Source organism: Scomber scombrus, chromosome 15, assembly GCF_963691925.1.
Source record: "Scomber scombrus chromosome 15, fScoSco1.1, whole genome shotgun sequence".
Lineage (NCBI taxonomy): Eukaryota > Metazoa > Chordata > Actinopteri > Scombriformes > Scombridae > Scomber > Scomber scombrus.
Window position 1 is genome coordinate 28,252,593 of NC_084984.1, and position 19,746 is coordinate 28,272,338.

At 39.3% G+C, this 19,746-nt stretch overlaps 1 protein-coding gene across 5 annotated transcripts in view; it reads right to left on the reverse strand.

Annotated features, from left to right (window-relative positions):
* Nucleotides 1–205: 205 nt before the first annotated feature.
* Nucleotides 206–19,746, reverse strand: part of LOC133994913 (pre-B-cell leukemia transcription factor 3-like) — a 52,744-nt gene continuing 33,203 nt past the window's right edge. Inside the window, exons 3-10 of one of the 5 annotated variants that reach the window (XM_062434146.1) lie at nucleotides 16,680–16,921; nucleotides 15,173–15,363; nucleotides 14,446–14,581; nucleotides 8,873–9,035; nucleotides 8,473–8,475; nucleotides 4,239–4,351; nucleotides 3,033–3,116; nucleotides 206–304 (exon numbers count right to left, since the gene is read on the reverse strand). In XM_062434146.1, the coding sequence (XP_062290130.1) occupies nucleotides 206–304; nucleotides 3,033–3,116; nucleotides 4,239–4,351; nucleotides 8,473–8,475; nucleotides 8,873–9,035; nucleotides 14,446–14,581; nucleotides 15,173–15,363; nucleotides 16,680–16,921 (1,031 nt within the window). Of the gene's footprint in view, nucleotides 305–3,032; nucleotides 3,117–4,238; nucleotides 4,352–5,828; nucleotides 5,907–8,472; nucleotides 8,476–8,872; nucleotides 9,036–12,388; nucleotides 12,419–14,445; nucleotides 14,582–15,172; nucleotides 15,364–16,679; nucleotides 16,922–19,746 lie in introns of those variants that run through there. The other 4 variants (XM_062434145.1, XM_062434147.1, XM_062434148.1 and 1 more) reach the window with 4 other exon arrangements.

The following is a 19,746-nucleotide window of genomic DNA, read 5'->3' on the forward strand; positions in this document are numbered from 1 at the left end:
TCACCTCAGTGCAAAATGCAAATGAAATGTGTTTTTGTAGTCTACTGATTCAGTGTAGTTTCAACAACATCCTCTGATCTATCCAGAGAACAGCGGTCCTAAATGTCCAGCGTTGATTGGCTCAGCTGGATGTGTGTGGCTGAGCTGTAGGAGTTAAAGGTAAGGATGACAGTTCCATGGTAACACTGTGCTGAGGTTGGAGAGGTCAGTTTGAGGTATCTGTATTTGAGTGTGCGCTGGCCGGCCCCTCGTTAGGGGAGGTCACTGAAGGAGGTCTGGAGGCATCCTGCCAGCTCCCATTAACCTGGAGAGAGACAGAGAGAATTAAAGCTGCATTTATTGGTTTGTTTGGCCACTAGTAGGCAGCAGAACTCCAAAACAGGCTGTCACATGCAATATCGACATTGCATCATTTATAAATCAAATAATCCAATAATTGTTCTTTGCCTGCTTGTGACTGTGATTTCATTTAGTCTATGTAACTTGTGTTTAACTTCTTCTGTGTTCATCCTTATTACTTTCCATATGATTTCAGATTAATTAGAAAACAGAGCATTTCTGTACGAGAGCATGTATTGTGAGTCAACCTACCCTATATAACTGAAGGTTACATACAATAAATAAAGTTCTTATACTGGACGTGTAAACAAACAGTAGGCTTTTACATATTCAGCAGAGAGAGCAATATGTCATATTTGTGTCCAAGTTACTCTCTTTTCAGCTCTGGTTTGGTCTCCACCAACTCCTGTGAAATTCTCCACTGTGGCTCATTATATGCAACAAGATCTGTAGAAAAGAAGAAGATCGCTTCTCTAGAAGTTAATTCAGCTGCTTGACCTGGTGCATAAGAAGCGTTTTGCATTCTGTAAAATTCTGTCAGTAATATTATCTGATGTTAGCAATACTTAGAATAAACTACTTTATGGACTTAATTCATCTACAATCCACTGAAAACATGAACACATGAGACTAAGACACTAAAACTAACTAAATGTATTGTCAAAACACTAAAACTTAATCAAAATCAGGTGAAAAACTTAACACTTTCACCTTAAACAGTCATTTGATCCATCACTCATATTAATATATTGAGCAGAGAAATACATCAGTAAGTCTATGTTGGATTTTTCCAGTTTGGTTGGAGGGCAAGATCCTATTTCTGAATCACTAGAAATAGAGTTGAGGTTTTCTGGCACAACTTCACCTACTTCCAAGGTGCGCGGAGAATGAACAGAACATCTAAAAAGGTCAAAGCTCCAGAAACACTTGTAATATACAGAAGAACTTTATTGTTAGACCATTTCGGCTTGCGGCCTTCATCAGGGTCTTCATAAAACACAGCAGTTTAATCACTATAAATGAAAAGTACAATCTATTTAGGATGCTCCCTGTTCCAGTCTAAGTCAATACACCAGTGGTTGTAGGATTTCAGACAAACAACACAGCTTAGATATGGGACAATAGTTGTTTAGGTCATGATTGTGACATATTGTGATATAGAGAAAGTGGAAAGGTTTATCAATTGTACAGTAGTTCATAAGAGAGAGGACATTTTGTTCAGATAGGATCTAAAATAACACATTAGTTTAAGCTGTAGTCAGTAATCTTTAAACTTTTAACCTTTACATACTGTTCATATTCTACATCATCGCAGTATGTTCCGGTCTAAGAATCTCCTCATAAAAAGTGTCTATACCAAATGTTGAACCACAGATGTGTTTAGAAAGCATCAATAGTGGATCTGATCAATAAATGTGATTAAACCTTCAGAGAGCAGAGAGAGTGTATTTTTTAGGTTTTACATCAAAACATCTCCTATCACACAATATCATGTCCTATTTGACCTAAGACATGAAAATATAACATAGCAATAATGATGTAAGTGTATTTTATAACTTTATGGAAGTGTGGGGTTTATTGTAGAACCATTAGAGCCATCAGTCTTCACTGCTACATCATAAAAAGAAATCCTCATAACTACTATCTTATTAAAACTATCAACTATTCATTTCACTAAAACACAGGTCAATAGATACAGAGATAATCTGACCCAGAACAGCCTCAATGGACAAACATTTGTAGCATCTATACAAAAGTATAACATTTAAAATATTTTCATTTTTGTGCATTTTGGACCACTTTAGGAAAAGTCATCAAATTTCAGAGTAAAATACATTCGAGATATTTTTACAGCTGTTAAATGTCATAATGGGTCAAATTTAAACTGAACATTATGTAAGGGTTAAAAACATCACTTGACAATATATAAGATGATTTTTCTATTCAAAGAATTTGTATGTTGTGATTGAATATTGATCTCTAACTTGCTCTCACATGAACACTATGAGTTGCGTGTTCCTGCTATTAGCTGAACTAGCTCTGAGCTGTTATCTGCTCTACGTCCCTCCCCCTGCACCCCCTACCTCCTCTGCTGTAATTTATGAATATGTGCTGGCTGTGTTTGCCTCCTTGGACATCCACATCTTTCTTATTTTGTGTATAGCATGGCCTAAATAAGAAGTTGCTAGTGTGAGCAGCAAGAGAAGAAAAGCTAAAAAGGATGAACTTGAAGCTGCTAGAGGTTGGCACATTGTCTCTTCTGCCCGGGGCAAGACGGGGCACTCAGCAAAACCAAAATGACACCATGCTGTCCGTGTGCCTCAGATCATATGACTTTATCCATCTCTTTATACTATATTAGCGTGTCTGCTGGCATGCTGGCTTAGTTATTGCGTGATAACAAACGAGGCTCAAGGGAGTAGTGTTTGTCAAAGTGGAGGACAGGGTGTTGTTGATTTGTTTAGCAGAAATTCACCAGAATAATTTCATAGTAGTTTACTGATAATTAAACATTTATACAGCCTTTATCTTGTTGTCAGTCTTGTTGGATTTGACTGCATGTGTCCCTTGTTTTTCAGACTACTTCCAGCCGCTCATCAGCATGTGCCATCATCATCATCACCACCACTGATAATATCACACATGTCATTTTCACGGCACAGAAATTAGTTGCTATGGTTACTTGTACTTACGTTGAGGCCATGTGAACTGTACAGTGGATGTCGGGGGCCATCACTGAATCCTGTCTGACTGATAACATGGTGTGTGGAATCCCCCTGGAGAAAGAACAGGGGGAGGGGGGAAGAAAGAAAAATGAATATTACACTACAAAAAGAGGACATCAAGACCAAGTAAGAGTTGGTTTGCTTTATAGCATATTTAAATGTAATTTATTCAAACTATATAACGATATGCCACTACTCTCTGTGCAAAATTGTAGTCTAGGATAACAGTGGTGACGCAGGACATATGGACTCAGCAGAGACATTATGGAAGTACAAATGACACAAATAGGAAATGAGACACAGAGGAAGACAAGCACATGCGATTCAGACACAGTATAATTGCGTGTCATAAGCGTGTGTGTGCGTGTGTGTGTGGGGGGGAGGTGAAAATGACATGAGGCTTGATGTGGTATATTATGCTTGCTTATAAAAAGTGATGCTGTCACTTTGTACTTGCTGGATTTTTTTTCACAATGTAACAAAAACACATTGTTACACAACACCCACTTTGCTCACATGGCAATTAAAATGAAAAGGTCAAAATAATGTGGACATAATGTGGGTCGCACGTAGGTTTGTCTGCAGTTTCCATGGTGGCCCCACCTGTGTTTGCCCATATGGGCTTCGAGTGGGTTCTGACTGGGTTTCAGGTGGGGCCCAACTGGGTGAGTTACACATGTGGGCCCATGTTTATGAAACAATATGGGGCCCATACAATTTGCCCTGTTTATGCCCATGCCCGCTTAGCCCACTTAGATCCCTTATGGTTCAGGGCTCATACAGTCAGCCCACATGGGCTTCACATGTGGGGCCCATGTTACTGAAACCATGTGAGACCTGAAAAATGTACCCAGTTCAAGCCCATGCCCACTCAGTACCCATGTTACCCACACTTAACCCATATGGGGCCCACATGGACATGCTGGCTGGGAAAGTAGATTAATAAAATATAAAACATAAAATATAAAATATAAAAAAGGATTAAAAAAATAAATAAACAAGGAATGTCTGTCATATTCTATTAGAAAACAATGAAAGACACATCTGAACATACATTAATAAGGTGGTAAGTTCAAATATTTAGTTTCAAAAAAACATTTGATTCCACAAGTGTGTAATGTTCATTAGTCTCTGTTCTCCTGACCTACTGGCCATATTGTACAGAGCTCCTACCTGGGACTGCACATTGGCTCCAACCTGAGCCCCCAGGTAAGAGGCCCCATTAACACTCTGCATGCTCATGAACATGTCCCCTGAGTTTGGGAGGTTAAAAGAACCAGGAGAACCTGGAGAGGAAGAGATGGAAGCAGCTGAACAGAAGGGCCATGCTGAAAAGGAAAACTGATACATTCATGCATTCATAACACAGGGACATGAAACTGAAACTGAGTCTTTAATACGTTCATGCATCACTGATGTGAAAAAGTTGAAAATTAGGAAGCAAAACAACATAATTTCCACTGAGGTTGGCGGAGAGTGTGGATACCTTTAATATGAAACTTAACCTTTATCCAGTGTTTGTATCTTCTTACCTGCAATTTTACTGTTATCTCTGATCTCGTATATTATTAGTTGTATTACATTATACATCCATTTAAAATGTTTTTTTTTTCTTTTGAACTATTTTTAGGTTCACCACTTCTATGTATGACTTGTGGCTTTGATTGATTGATTAATTCCATTTCCCAATGCTTTAAAAAAAGGAACCCAGAATTTTTTTTTTTTAATGTCTCAGTATCAACAGAAAGTGACTGCAGTTTTTAACAAACGTTACTTGAATAGGAAGAAATAGTACATTTGTTGGGGACTAATTTGAGCAGCAGATGAATCCACATTTGGTGCATCTAGTACATTTTTCTAGCAGCAGGACAATGTGTGTGTGGGAGTGAATCATGTGACCCGGTGCAACAGTGTTGTTAGTAGATCATTCCATCATTGGTTTGGATCTTTTTATAGATGTGTTGACAATGAGAACAAAATAGAATATTGCCTTCCTTAACCTTTAAATAGAGATTTTAACTACTTTCACCACTGCTGAGATGGTATTACCAATAGTATGATGTCATTGTGTGAGCTCATTAAAAATAGGTAAAAATGTATAACATATGTATCTATTATTTTGTATCTTGACCCACCTATATATGCTAACCGAACAATAAACTTCTCAGCACACAGTCTTTAAACAATTCCCTCTTGACACATTTACAGTCTTTTTAGCATCAAATTCCCTCTTAGTGTTTCCCTGTTGAGCTGTGGTGGAAGTATAGTAACAAGAAGAGGAACTTTGGTACTAAAAACACTGTAACGTTGAAACATAGAAGATGAAGATTTGACTCATTTGGACAACTAAAGGAGGACTGTGGATTTAGTCCTCCATCACTTCCATTGTAAGTACATGATGAAGAGATCTTCTAATGGTCAGTATGAACAGGAGGAATGATTACAGCTAGAAAAACATGATTCAATGTTCATTTGGGCTCCTGACTGTTGTTTTAAGACACACTTAAGAACACTGTAAACCTGTACTTTAAGACTTGTTCACTGGATAATAATCCAGTGAAGGAAAATACAAGGTTAAGGCTGAATCCAGTCAAGTGATGAAGGATAGCAGTTATGATATTGTAATTTTGAACACAGCCTCAGGGCCACCTCACTGATAGAAACAAAAGCAATAAAAGTGATTTCAACAGAATCACTAGTGAATCACTAGAGTGTTACATGGGTGTGGCAGTGACATTAAGATGTTCTGTTAGAGGACAGTACCAGAGAACATGCTGGTCAACAGGGAGTTTTTGCTGTCAGCAGCATCCAGTTGGAAGTCCTCGTCTTTCATTTGGAAGCCTACGGAGGAGAAGGAAGAAAGATACAACTTCAGAATCCTTGTACTCAACACAGTGATAATTATGAATATATATTTCACAAGTGAACACCTATTTATCTACATGGAACAAAGTATAAAGGCCACAGTGTTCAGCACATCCCAAAACACTGAAAGTAAATAGTGCACACAGTGAGGTTACTTTTTTTTAGAGCAGAAATGTACAGAAATGTAAATCGTGTCCTGATGTTAGCACTACAGGAAAGATCATGAGGTCATGACAATGTTTTTTTCTCGACATGTACCGTGGCAATTTCTGATAACTGGAAAGATGTATATCATTTATACTGAACATTGAACGTCAGTCAATCTCAACAACATTAAAAACAAATAATGTAAAGAAAAAAGCCTCCCTGAATTGAAAGGTTTTTAAGCCTGTTTTAAAAGAGTCTAGGGTCTGTGCTGCCCTCAGATGGTTAGGAAGGCCTTTCCAAGAAAAATGTTTTGCACAGATGTTTTGTACGGTCCCCACATTAGTGACTGAGGAGGAAAAGGGGAGGTCCTTGCCATCAAATGTGAGATGAGGTATGGGGGATGACTGAATCTGGTGTGGAGTGCTGACAAGAAGAACTTCCGTTTTGTTGCTGTTTAACTGGAGGAAATGTGTTCTCATCCAGTTCTTATCTCTTTAACCCTCCTGTTGTCCTCGAGCCAAGGAAAGAAGGAAAGATGGAAGGATGGAAGGAAGGAAGGAAGGAAGGAAGAAAAGATGGAAGGATGGAAGGATGGAAGGAAAGACGGAAGGATGGAAGGAAGGAAGGAATGATGGAAGGGAGGAAGAAAGAAGGAAAGGAAAGATGGAAGGAAGGAAGGAAGGAAGGACGGGAGGAAAGATGGAAGGAAGGAAGGAAGGAAAGATGGAAGGATGGCAGGAAGGAAGGAAGGAAGGAAAGAAAGAAAGAAGGAAGGAAAGATGGAAGGAAGGAAAGGAGGAATGAAGGAAGGAAAGAAAGATGGAAGGAAGGAAGGAAAGATGGAAGGAAGGAAGGAAGGAAAGATGGAAGGATGGAAGGAAAGAAAGAAAGATGGAAGGAAGGAAGGAAAGATTGAAGGAAGGAAGGGAGGAAGGAAGGAAGGAAAGATGGAAGGGAGGAAGGAAGGAAGGAAGGAAGGAAGGAAGGAAGTAAGGAATGAAGGAAATAAGGAAGGAAACATGGAAGGAAGGAAAGAAAGATGGAAGGACGGAAGGAAAGATGGAAGGAAGGAAGGGAGGAAAGAAGGAAGGAAGGGAGGAAAGAAGGAAGAGAAGACAGATGGAAGGAAGGAAGGAAGGAAGGAAGGAAGGAAGGAAGGAAGGAATGAAGGAAGGAAGGAAGGAAATATGGAAGGGAGGAAGATGGAAGGAAGGAAAGGAGGAACAGTCAAAACAGACGGGGTCAATTTGACCCAGGAGGACGACACAAAGGTTAAGACAGGTGCTGAGGCATGACATGACTGCAGAAGGGCTTGGAGCCAGTTTTGAGGTACAGATGGGTATCATCAGCATAGCAACAACATCTCATGTCTGCTGATGACACAACTAAGGGAGAGTGTGTAGAGGGTAAACAGGATAGGGTCGAAAACCAATCCTTGCAGAGCACCACCAGGTGACAGGGAGTGATCTAGACCTAAGACTGAAACCACTTAAGTGCAGAATCTGACGGCCCAGTGGTGGTGTGGAAGTGCTCTAAGAGGAAAGTGTGAGCCACAGTGTCCAATGCCGTGCTCAGGTCAGGAGAATCAGGAAAGAAGGGGATCCTGCATCCGCTAATCATTCATCAGGTCATTCACAGCCCTGAGCAGAGCTGTTTCACTGCTATGTGCTGAATGAAAACATAACTGAAATGTTTCAAATAGGTTGTTGTGTTTAAGGTTGTTCTGAAGATGTGAAGCAACCACCTTCTTCAACACCCTGGGCAGGTAAGAGAGGCTAGAGAATTGAACATTTTGGCACAATGGTGGTGCTAGATGGAAAGTTAAGGGGTCATAAAAACATGATAAAATGCATCCTCTCCTCTGGGGATCATTAATATCCAGCTATGAAAATCTAGCTCTTAGCTTATAAGATACCTTGGTGTATACTTGGTTATTGGACCAGATGGTGAAGCTAGATCAAAGACAGAGAAAGCACCATCAATAATCATCCTCTAGGATTCAGTGTATCATAAATATCTGTCCCTTTAACAAGCTGATTACTGGGACTGATACTACCTACTAACATTTGACACTAAGGTATATCAAACTTTGGGCTACAGTGTATTTTTTTAAGAAAAAAAGTTTCCTCCACAAAAGCCAATTTGCACTCTTCTGTCAGCTCACGAAACTAACTGCTGCTTTTAAAAGGTTAAATAAGATGAGAGAATGCAGTTCAACAAGTCCATCAGTTTGCAGTTGGCAAAACTTATGTTTCACTAAAGGGGAACTCCACTGATTTTCTACATCTGCGTGTGTTCCCAGGTGCTAGCTAGCACTACTGCATATATGTAAAAAGCAGTATAAAGCCTTGTGTCTCCAGAGTGAGCTGTGTGAAATCTGATAACCTACTCCAACCTGCTCATCAGGAGGAATCTAACATTCACATACATATTCACACACCATTTGCACAGCTATCAGAAGCAATCTGGGGTTAAAAGTCTTGCCCAAGGACACATCGACATGTGGACTGGGAATCCAACCCCTGATCTTCCGATTGGTGGACGACTGCTCTACCTCCTGAGTCACAGCCGCCCCATACTTTTTAAAAAACTGTCCACTGTGAGTCTGACACTGTTTCAAGAGTGTGATGCTAACTCAGTGAAATACTCTTTTAAAATACATATCTCAGTACCCTGGAACATTGGGGCTGTGTATTTCAGAGCCCAATCAATAAAACTATTCTAACTAGTATTCTCAGGCCAAACCAAAGTTACTACAGAAGTCAAGTTTTCTAATATTTTCAACTACAGCCCACCTGAGTTGGGTGTGGTAGGAGAGTCATCCTGACTGTTGTGGACAGCAGCTACTGCCTGGGATGCCGTCACTGCTGTCTTTGCTGCATACAAATTGGCCTCCTCCTGGAACTTGCCGATGTTCTTCTTGTACCGGATTCTCTTGTTCCCAAACCAGTTAGAAACCTAATGCAGAGGGAACACATAGAAAAAGAGAAAAAAATACAGCTAACATTTGTCTTTTCACAACAGCAGACCCAACAGTGTGCTTTTGTTAAATCATTTCATTTGTCAGCCATATGTAAAATAGCTTGTTGTTGTGTAGACACAGTGACAATGCACTCCATAGTATCACAAGGTCAACTGAAAATCAGCACTCTACACTAGAGTCATGGGTGTGTGCTGTGTGGTTAAAGGAAGGCCAGTGTTGAGGACAAGGAGTATTCCAGGTCATAGACACAAGGCTGGTAAAGAGCAACCAAAGATAGACAATAACAACATATGCCATCTTAAAGGTCATTGGCTTCTGTGTGTGTGTGTGTGTGTGTGTGTGTGTGTGTGTGTGTGCATGTGTGTGTGTGTGTGCATGTGTTTGTGTGTGTGCGTGTTGTGCTAGTGGCCTTTGTATGTATGCAGTGACATTTACCAAACAGTTCTCCCTGGAATGAAATTGCCCGTGCTGCCTTTTACAAGGTATCGCTTTTGTTTGGGCTAACTGAAGGGTCAGTAGCTAATTAGCAAAGATATTTTGTGGGAAATATTGTATAAAACTTTTCTATTTCTATCTTCACTTAGATAGAAACAGTGGTACAGACATTCTAGTAATTTAACTCTGCATATATGGGTCCCAAGTGGATTTGTCTGCAGTTTCTATGTTGGCCCCACCTGTGTTTGCCCATATGGGCTTCAAGTGGGTTATGACTGGGTTTCAGGAGGGGCCCAATTGGGTGAGACCCACGTAGGCCCCATATGTTTGCCCATATAGGGTCTAAGTGGGAACAGAACGGACCTTAAATAGGGCCCATTCAGGCAGCCCACATGGACTTCACATGTAGGGCCCATGTTTCTGAAACAATATGGGCCCCATACAATTTGCCCATGCCCGCTTAGCCCAGTTACATCCCTTATGGGGCTCATACAGTCAGCCCACGAAGGCTTCACATGTGGGGCCCATGTTACTGAAACCATGTGGGACCTGCCCAGTTCAAGCCCATGCCCACTCAGTACCCATGTAGCCTGCATTTAACCCATGTGGGGCCACATGGACATGCTGGCTGGTAATTGTGACATCATACTTGCTGGGCTAGATGGTATACTACTGTAGCAGACCAGCTAACATGCTAAATGCCCATTAGCAACCTCGTTGGTCCAGTCACTACTGGGAAAAAAAGTCTACAGTACTCAAGATAAGTATTTGTACCATGGACTGCTGTCTGTCTGTAAACCATGCCTCTTCTGTAAAGCAGTTTAGACCTTGGCAATGGAGGGTTACCAATGGATACTGCAACACGTAAGCAACACATAAGCTACGATAGCTTCTTCTGTTTCAGACTTTCTCAATCTCCATTTCCTCAAAGGTCAGCATGCTGAAGACTTTGTGTCATCGAGAAATGTTGCTCTTTTATATGATGGTGTGAACGTCGGCATTTTTCAACCTGGAACCTATTTTCCCATCTTTTTGAAATTGGTCCAGTAGTAAGTGAGAGCACTTCAGTCGGCAGCTACAAAATAGGCTGCAATGTAATCCAATGGGGCAATAGCACCCCATAAATGTATGTCCACTAAAAGTTCTTGTTTTTGTCAGTAACAGGCTAAGATTATTAATATGTGTCTAACAACATTATAGAAAGGACCATACATACTAAATCAACTAAATATTCAGCCATGACAGAGTCGAGGAGACGATTGTCATGAATAGTTGTGTTGTTATGGAGTAAGCCATCATCCTAACAACACACTGTCCTTTAATGTCTTTAATTGAAGGGTTTTCTGAGTCAACCACAAAAGAAACAACAATGCACTAGTTGTGTTTAATTTTAAGCTTCAGTCATGTTCAGGGGGTCTCTATAATCACAGGTTACCAAACACAGTTACTTCTTCTACCTCTGCTTTTTAAGTCCCTTTCATTCTACACCTTGTACTTCTGTTCATTATGTTTAATCATATTTGCTTCTTTTAATAATCTTTGATTATTTCTGTTATTCACATCTCTTTACTGCTTTGTTTCAATGCTACGGTGTGATGTGCTAATTTGACTCAACTGTTCTGACAAGTGCAGTGTGGAAGGTTCATGTATGTGCAACAGTGCAATGTACAAAAGGGCAAAATATACAACATACAAAGAAGGGTTGAGCGAAATATAATAGAGAACTATGAAGAGAATGTGTGTATTATGACAAACTCCTGACCTGACAGCTTTAACATCTCAACTTCTCTCTATGAGAGAAACCACATAACTGCACTTACTAATTAATAACTGCATACACTCTGTCTTCCTTCATACACTCCCCTCTATGGGAAATACCTGCACCATGTTCCATGTACCATGAAGGGTCTGAAACATTGATGTTTTTCATTCAGCCTAGCAACTGAATTTTACTACAAATCTAAGGATTAGATAACATTATTTTTTTCATTATGTTTATGGGTCAGTGACAAATAAAGGTTGCTAAGATGAGCAATTCATGAATCAGTTAAAACTAGTTTTAAAAGCAGCATCAGTTTTGTTAAAATGTACATTTAGTATTTTTTTGGTTTTGTCATTTGAAATGACATTTGCACCATTTTTTTTAACCAAAAGTAAATGTCAAATGGTGTAACCACAAAAGAATGATAAATATTACATATTTTATCACCTACAGTGTATTTAAGTGGACTTATACTAATAATGACTTCATTTAATAAAATATAAATGTTTCCTGATCTCCATGATTCCCCAGAGTAAATGTAATATTTAGAACAATTGTATTCCATTCCCTTTATTTAATATAAAAAGTTATAATGTAAGATCATGCCAAACTAGTTGATATGGTGTTTTATTGACAATTTACTGTTTTTAAGCAAGTTGAATTATTTGGTACAAAGTTTTTATGGTTACACCACTTAGACATTTTTGCCATAATCCTCTAATATATTCTCTCAAAATGGATTAAAAGCAGAAATTTGATGCTGGGTCCACAAAAAAAGAATGTGTGCAAGTTATTCATACGTTTATTTTCACATTTTAACCCCTTTAAATTTAAATAAACCACATGGACACTAAAAAACCTCATTGAACCATTTGCAACTGCATCAATCTATCACAGTGTTTAGACACGAACCCTATCATGTTAAAGCTGGTAAAAGTAACCAGGCATGTCCTCTGTGCCAGTGCTCTGTAGCTTTTCATAAATTCAGATTGGCAATGTAAGACGGACAGAAAGCTGATTTCTCAAAATGTTGTCTGTTGCTAAAAAAAAAACAATAAAAAAACAAAAAACTATTACATGAATTAATCAACATCATGATGACAGCAGGTGAGGAGGAGAACTGTAACATACCTGTGACACTGTGATGGTGCTTCCCACGCCCTGAGGGCAAAAAAGAATGGGCTTTTTTACAGTACTGGACTGTAACACTCCACATCCCACACCCCAACACAACAAACATAACATGTCACATTCGATGCTTCTCTAGTTGACAGCCAAGATAAACATAGAAGTGTTGGAAGGACAAACCCACACTGTTCTAAAGATAAATTATTGTTGCACCATGAACACATATATGGGTGTAAATTGTGGTTTATAGCCAATGAAATGCATCGTAACTCATTTCAAGGCACAGAAGAGGAGACATGCTAAATGAAAATATTAGGGGGTTAGTTGAACAGTGATCAGCCTCCTGGTTTGCCTGGTTTAGCAGGTATGGGTGACTGCTGTGAATCATTTCTGTTTATAATATTGTTCAGATGATTTAAGCTGCTCTGTGGGGAGGTAGGCAGTGTAGGGAAATCTGTCTCCTGATTCATTTTGAATTGATTACTTTCAAAGTGTATGAGTAGTGTGGTGAGATTCATATATTTTAACTGTGAGCCCAACCTGATGACATGATATAATTGATAGCTTTTGTCTCTGACATTGTGTAAAATGTTAATATTAGAACATGATTGGTGGTTATGATTTGATGACATTTGCAGATCCTACTGAGTCAGTCATAAAAAGTATTGAGAGCGTGTGATCATGTGTGGAAAGCCAGTTGAGACTAAAAAGCTGGAGCTGATATAATGAACCTCATCACAGTCTAACAGATGTTTATCTGCCCAGTTTCAGCTCAGCACTGAGATCCATCAGCCCCCACTATATGTACATCCATCTGCTAACACAAATGTTGGGACAAATACTCGCTGCATTTATTGAACTAATTAAAAAGTGAACCCTGACATACTGTTCATATTCAGATGTATCCACATTATTACTTCATAATTAGTCTCTCAAGGGATTAATGAATGTGTGATTAATCCTTAAGGAAGCTTTCAGAGAGCAGAGAGAGTTTATTCTTCAGTTTTTATGCTTTTTCTTCATGTATAATCAACCATTTACAATCACACCTATGTTACATAGAACAGGGGAACATGATGAGTTCATTGCATTATATTAAATGTGAAGAATGTAACAGTAATTTATGTATGTTTTAATTAAATAAGGGTCAAACACTTGACAAAAATATATATCAGCTGCATACAGATGTTCATAAGAAGTTTAAATATTTCCATTTTTGTATATTCTGGGTCACATTAGGAGAAGTCCTCAAATTTAAGGCTAGAAGAAAACAGTATTTAGGGTGTTTTTACTGCTCTCAAATGTCAAAATGGGTCAAATTTTACCTTGAGGGTTAAAGTGAAAGCATACAAATAATCAGCCTACATGTGTAATTGTTTATGCTGGATATATTTAATGAGGGCAGCAGGAGATGTGTTTTTATTCTGCATGAAAAACACACCAAAAGAAAATCCAAAGCACTAATTCACTACTCAATTCAGTTCCGATCGTATCTCTACAGGATCAACTGTTAACAATACTATATTTTAAAATATTCCAAATACTTCTGTTGTCAGTGTTGTATTTCTAACTTGGGACTTTATCGTAGTTTGAATTGATGAAAATGAAAACGTACATCCTGTTGTTGTAGCTACTAATAGGTTCAGTCAATCAATCAATCAATCAATCAATCAATCAATCAGTCAATCAATCAATCAATCAATCAGTCAATCTTTATTTATATAGCGCCAAATCACAACAAAGTCATCTCAAGGCACTTTACACATAGAGCAGGTCTAGACCGTACTCGTCAGTAGATCTCTTACTGTTACTGTACTGTGTTTATAATATTATAGTGACTGTCAGTCTCTGCCTGCTATCAGAAGCTCTCCAGATAACAGGGCAAGTGAAATATTCAACACACCCTGAAATGAATGATATAAACATGAGTGTGTTATTAGATAACATCTTTATCACAACATCACAAGGAAGAAGATACGTGACCTATGGCCCTTTAAAAATATCATCATATCATATTTTCTGTATTTGAACCAGTGGGTATTATCAGTGGATTTACTCACCTGGGAAACATTGATACTGCACTTTTTAGCCAGCTCCTCTTTGGCCTCCTCGCTGGGGTACGGGTTGCTCAGGTGTGAATAAAAATATTCATTCAGGATTTCTGTGGCCTGCTTGCTGAAGTTCCGTCTTTTCCGCCTAAAAGAAAAAAAAGGCAGAGATTCTGTATTACACATATAGAATAAATATTTTATACCTCAGCCAAAGTAAGGCAGCTTTATTTATATCATATATATATCATTTTTCTGACCACTCAAAGTACTTTCACCATTAGTACACACACACACACACACACACACACACACACACACACACACTGATCACACAGCCTTCAGAGCAAGTATCTTGCCTCAGGCCACTTCAACATGCAGACTGGAGGAGGCGGGGATTGAACTGCCAATCTTCAAATTAGTTTGATGACCTGCTCTACCTCCTGAGCCACACTGTAAATTATCAGCATGCTAAATGTGTACTATAACTTATAGGCTGATACCCTGCTTCTTACTACCTTTATAAAAATTAGAAAAACATCTACTGAGCCTATCATTTACAGTTGGGCAAGGACCTGATGGTGGTGCTAGTGGTCATTAAATCCTTAAAATCACTACTATTCTCTAAATACGTGGACTATAAAATACATATCTTACCAATAGTGGCTAAAATGATTTTTACATGGAGTGCAATGCCATTTCTACAGCTATACATGTATATCTTGTGCTTTACACTCACCTAGCATCCAGGAACCTGGAGCGCAGGATCATGACGGCCTCACAGGTGCTCTGCTTCAGCTGCATTTGGATGGAGCTGAACTTGCTGTGAATGATGTTCACCATGCGCTCAATCTCTTTGGGTGAGATGGGTCGCGTCCGTGACTGCTCTCTCAGCAGGTTCATGACGTGGGTGGTGAACTCATTGCAGGCCTAATGAAAATGTCACATGGACATGACAAGTCTATAAGAGGAGATGTGTAAGACATGCCATCTTACAGTTTAACCATGGTAAGCAAACAGGCTCAAATAATGAACCAATGAACCTTTGTATACTCAACCTTATCAAAAGGCTTTAGTTTTATACAGTATACAGGGTTACACTCATATCTACATGAAAATAACTTTTATCAGATATGAACTCCTACTAAACATTTGTGCTATAATACCATGACCATACCAGGGTTATTATAGTTTGAAATGTCCTTTTTTTTTTTTTCGCTTTATTTAAAAAAAAAAAGCTACTCTTACCTTTCTTGCATTTCACACAGTACTTTGAAAAAACTTGAACAGCAACAACCCCTCCTCCCTCCTATGTCCCACCCCCGCACTCCCTTCCCCTGCGCGAACGCGCACTATATATATATATATAGTTTTCTTTTTCCCCGTGATAGCGGCTGGAGGTGGAAGCCGTGGCCCGCTTTTGTCTGTCATGGTCAGTCACTACTGTCTGTTTACAGCTATCTCCGTGGATCATGGATGTATTATAATGCAGTGGACCCGCAACAGACTCTCTTCCGGGTGGGGGTGCGCACGATTACGTAATGCGGAAGGAGAGAACAGGCAGGTCGCTCGGCCAATCATATCATTCGGACCGAATGATATGATTGGTCAGAGTTTTCACTGAATGTTATGAGAATGGAATAATGATTAGTTTCTATGCCTGGTGGATCTCTCTAACATTTTAGAGTGACATTACCTTATTAATAGCATTTTAACCTAAACAAAAAAATGTGTAAAAATGTAACAAAGGTAAGGGTAGTTTCAATTTCATTTTATTTTTATTTTTATTTTGAGTTGACTAGTTTTAGTTTAGTTTGAGTTTTTCAGGTATTAGGAGGAAAGCTTTGATTTGTAGAGGCTGAAAAGGATAAAGGAATGCATGACACCAAATATGGTTTACCAAGTCATTGTTTATTAAAAGGTACCATATCGTGCAAAGCCATTTTATTATTTTATTTTTTAACCATTAACAATGCTCAACCCACAGCAGAGCTCAGTAATTATCACCTAGAGCTAAATCTAAAGCTAAACTTTAAATGGTCCGTGACAACGAAGACGAAGCTTCGTTTTAGTTCATTTTGCATTGTTCATTGTAGTTTTAATTTATTTTTAATTTTTATTTCAGTTAACTAAATTATGTTTTCACTGCTAGTTTTAGTTTTAGTCTTAGTTATCATAAGCTATAATAACCCTGCTTAGTACCATGACAACATATTGTGAATCTCTAAGCACCTGTAGTGACTCACCTGTTCATATTTCTCCAGCTCTGTGTGATATATCTGTCTGATCTGTGTCAGCTTGGTTCTGTAGTCGGAGTGTTCGATGGAGTTATCAGTTACACCGCCCGCTGCAGCTGCTGTGGCTGCAGCCACTGCTGCTCCACCCCCCTTCTCTGGTCCAGCCACCCCCTCTGCCAGCAGCATGTTATCCAGCCTCATCAGCTGGGCATCTGGAGACTCGATTTCCTGGGCTCCACGGATACTCAGACCTGACAGAAAAACACAATGTTTACACTATTATGTCACAGTATGAACCTGAATCAATATAAACTCCAGACAGCACCACAGTAGTGATATTCTTTGGCGTTTATCACAGAATTGATCAGACTCAGTCAGTTACATTTGCACGTACAAGGAGTTTGCTTTGGTGTTGTGGTGCAGCAATCAAAAAAATAGAAGAATCTACATTTCAAGTACCATTCAAACCTGTTTAGCAACTGGTCGAGGCCAGTGGTGGAGGTGGATACAGAGAGGGGGTTTAAGAGAGAGAATATGGGAGCAGACCAGCTCTTTCATCTAGTCTTTGAACTCCAGGAGGGGGGACGAGGGGGACAGGGTGACTGAAGAGGAGGTTGACTTGGGTGGAAAGTGAACCACCAGTAAGAATGAGGTAGGTCCAAGTAGAAAACAATACGGCAAAAACACAGACTGGACAGAGACAAGTTCAAGATAAGATCTTAACATCTTAAGGGCAGACCCGAGACAGAGACTGGAGAGAGGGAGAGAGAGAGAGAGAGAGAGAGAGAGAGAGAGAGAGAGAGAGAGAGAGAGAGAGAGAGAGAGAAATTCCCAGAGCAACTGCACCAACAGGTCCTAACAGTACCTTAACTTTTCGTTGAAGGAACTGAAACAAAACACAGAAATAATTTGATGAATAGATGCCTAAAGGTACACAGAGCATAGTGGCAGAAGGACATCTCTAAGCCTCAAGATTTTGACGTCCTGTTTCTATTAACATCCTGTTGCTCGCGTTGAATTTCAAAAATAATTTTTCCAGTATTTATGAAGGGCTCTTGTATCGATTATTAGAGAGTGGCATAGGAGGTAAGACCTAAATCAACTATTTGAATAACAGATGTGCAATTCAAATTAGAAACAAAGGAACACATTATTTCAAACAGTGCTGTGAGGTGAAACAGTTCCGCAATGTGAACCAAACGCTTTTTAATACAGTACCAGTCAAAAGTTTGGAAACACTTTCTCATTGATGTGAATGGGAAAGTGTGTCCAAACTTTTGACTGGTACTGTATATATATATAAATATATTTACACAACAACTGCAAAAATCCACAGTCCATGGTGTGACTCATGTCCCCCAAACAACTTTTATTTTATTCTGATTGGATAACACTGCCGTTGGGTGGAAACCTTGTTTTGGACATACTAAGTTTCCAACAGTGACCATAATTATCAACATCAATCATAATTATCAACATGAAAAAGAAATAAAAATATTACCAAAATACTGACTTTTGGGAAAGGATCCAACTCTATGTAAAAGAGGAAATATACAAATTGAGCTTAGAAAACATTAAACATATTTAGGTTTCAATATGAGTTCCACTGGACACTTTGAACTGAAAGAAAAGGTAAGAGGGGCTTTTTATGACATCAAAAGAAAAATTCCCATTGACATTCCAATGCATTGGCATCAGGACCTTGCTCAAAATTCTTACAGACACACAGCTAATAATGCATGCAGGGCAGAACTTCAATACTCAAAATTCAAAAGCGAACCATCATATTTTTTAAGCACTTCTAATCTAGTGTCCCCGATTCCTACCAGTACAAACCCCTTTGGTGCCAAGAGTTGAACGAAGATAAGAATCCCCTCTGCCAGCTGGTCCTGAAAATCTGCCCACACACTGCGGCTTCAGGACACACACTACACAACCTGACCCAACCAAATTATCTACATACAAAAAGTAAATGATGTCATATATTGGAATGAAATCACCAAATTACAAGGAGGAGTACATGGTACCAGAATACCTGACCACCATAACTGACAGTAAGTATGATTTTTGATATTTGCATATTTTGTTCCTTTTCTTTATGTGGTCCTTGGTCTACACTGTCTTATTCCCAGCTTGTCAATCAGCTGTGAAACACACAAACTACATTAACCTGTACGAAATGTGCTATATACATGAAGTTTGATTGATTGATATTTATTGCTAATCATCTGTCAATGTTAATACATTTCTGTACTGCTGTGGCAATATATGTTTCTGATAAGTCATGCCAATAAAGCTTATTTGAATTTGAGTTTGACTAAACTCCATCACTACATACACACACACAATGTTCCTGCTGAAATGTGTGTAAAGACAACAGCAAAGTGACCCAGCCAGCATGTCTATGTTGCGGCCTACTTGGGTACTGAGTGAGCATGAGCTTGAACTGGGCACATTTTGTAGGTCACACATGGTTTTAGTAATATGGGCCTCACATGTGAAGCCCACATGGGCTGACTGTATCTCATAAGGGATGTAAATGGGCTAAACGGTCATGGGCATAAACAGGGCAAATCACCCAGTTGGGCCCCACCTGAAACCCAGTCAGAACCCACTTGAAGCCTATATGGGCAAACACAGATGGGGTCACCATGGAAACTGTGGACAAAACCACTTGGGACCTATATTTGCAACCCAATTGTAACCCTCATGGGGCCAACATGGACATGCTGGCTGGGCGACAAACCAACACACTCATAAAGTAAAGAAGCTGTGTTTCCATGTTGTAGACACATCACCAAGAGGTTGTTATAACCAGAGGTTCATTAGTCATGTCTTTTCAGAGAGAGAACATCGTCGTGGACGCTGATTCGGAATAAACTCTATTAACTTTACAACTGGCTGTTGAATCACACAGAGAGAAAGAGAAAGAGAAATGTATCAGTGACACCAGTATCTCATTACTGTGGGTTTCTCTGGCCCTGTAGGGACTCTATCAGTGGAGAGCTACAGAGCAGCACTCTGCTGCTACCCTGAAACCAAACAACATTCACACCTGATCCCACATCCTGTTCAC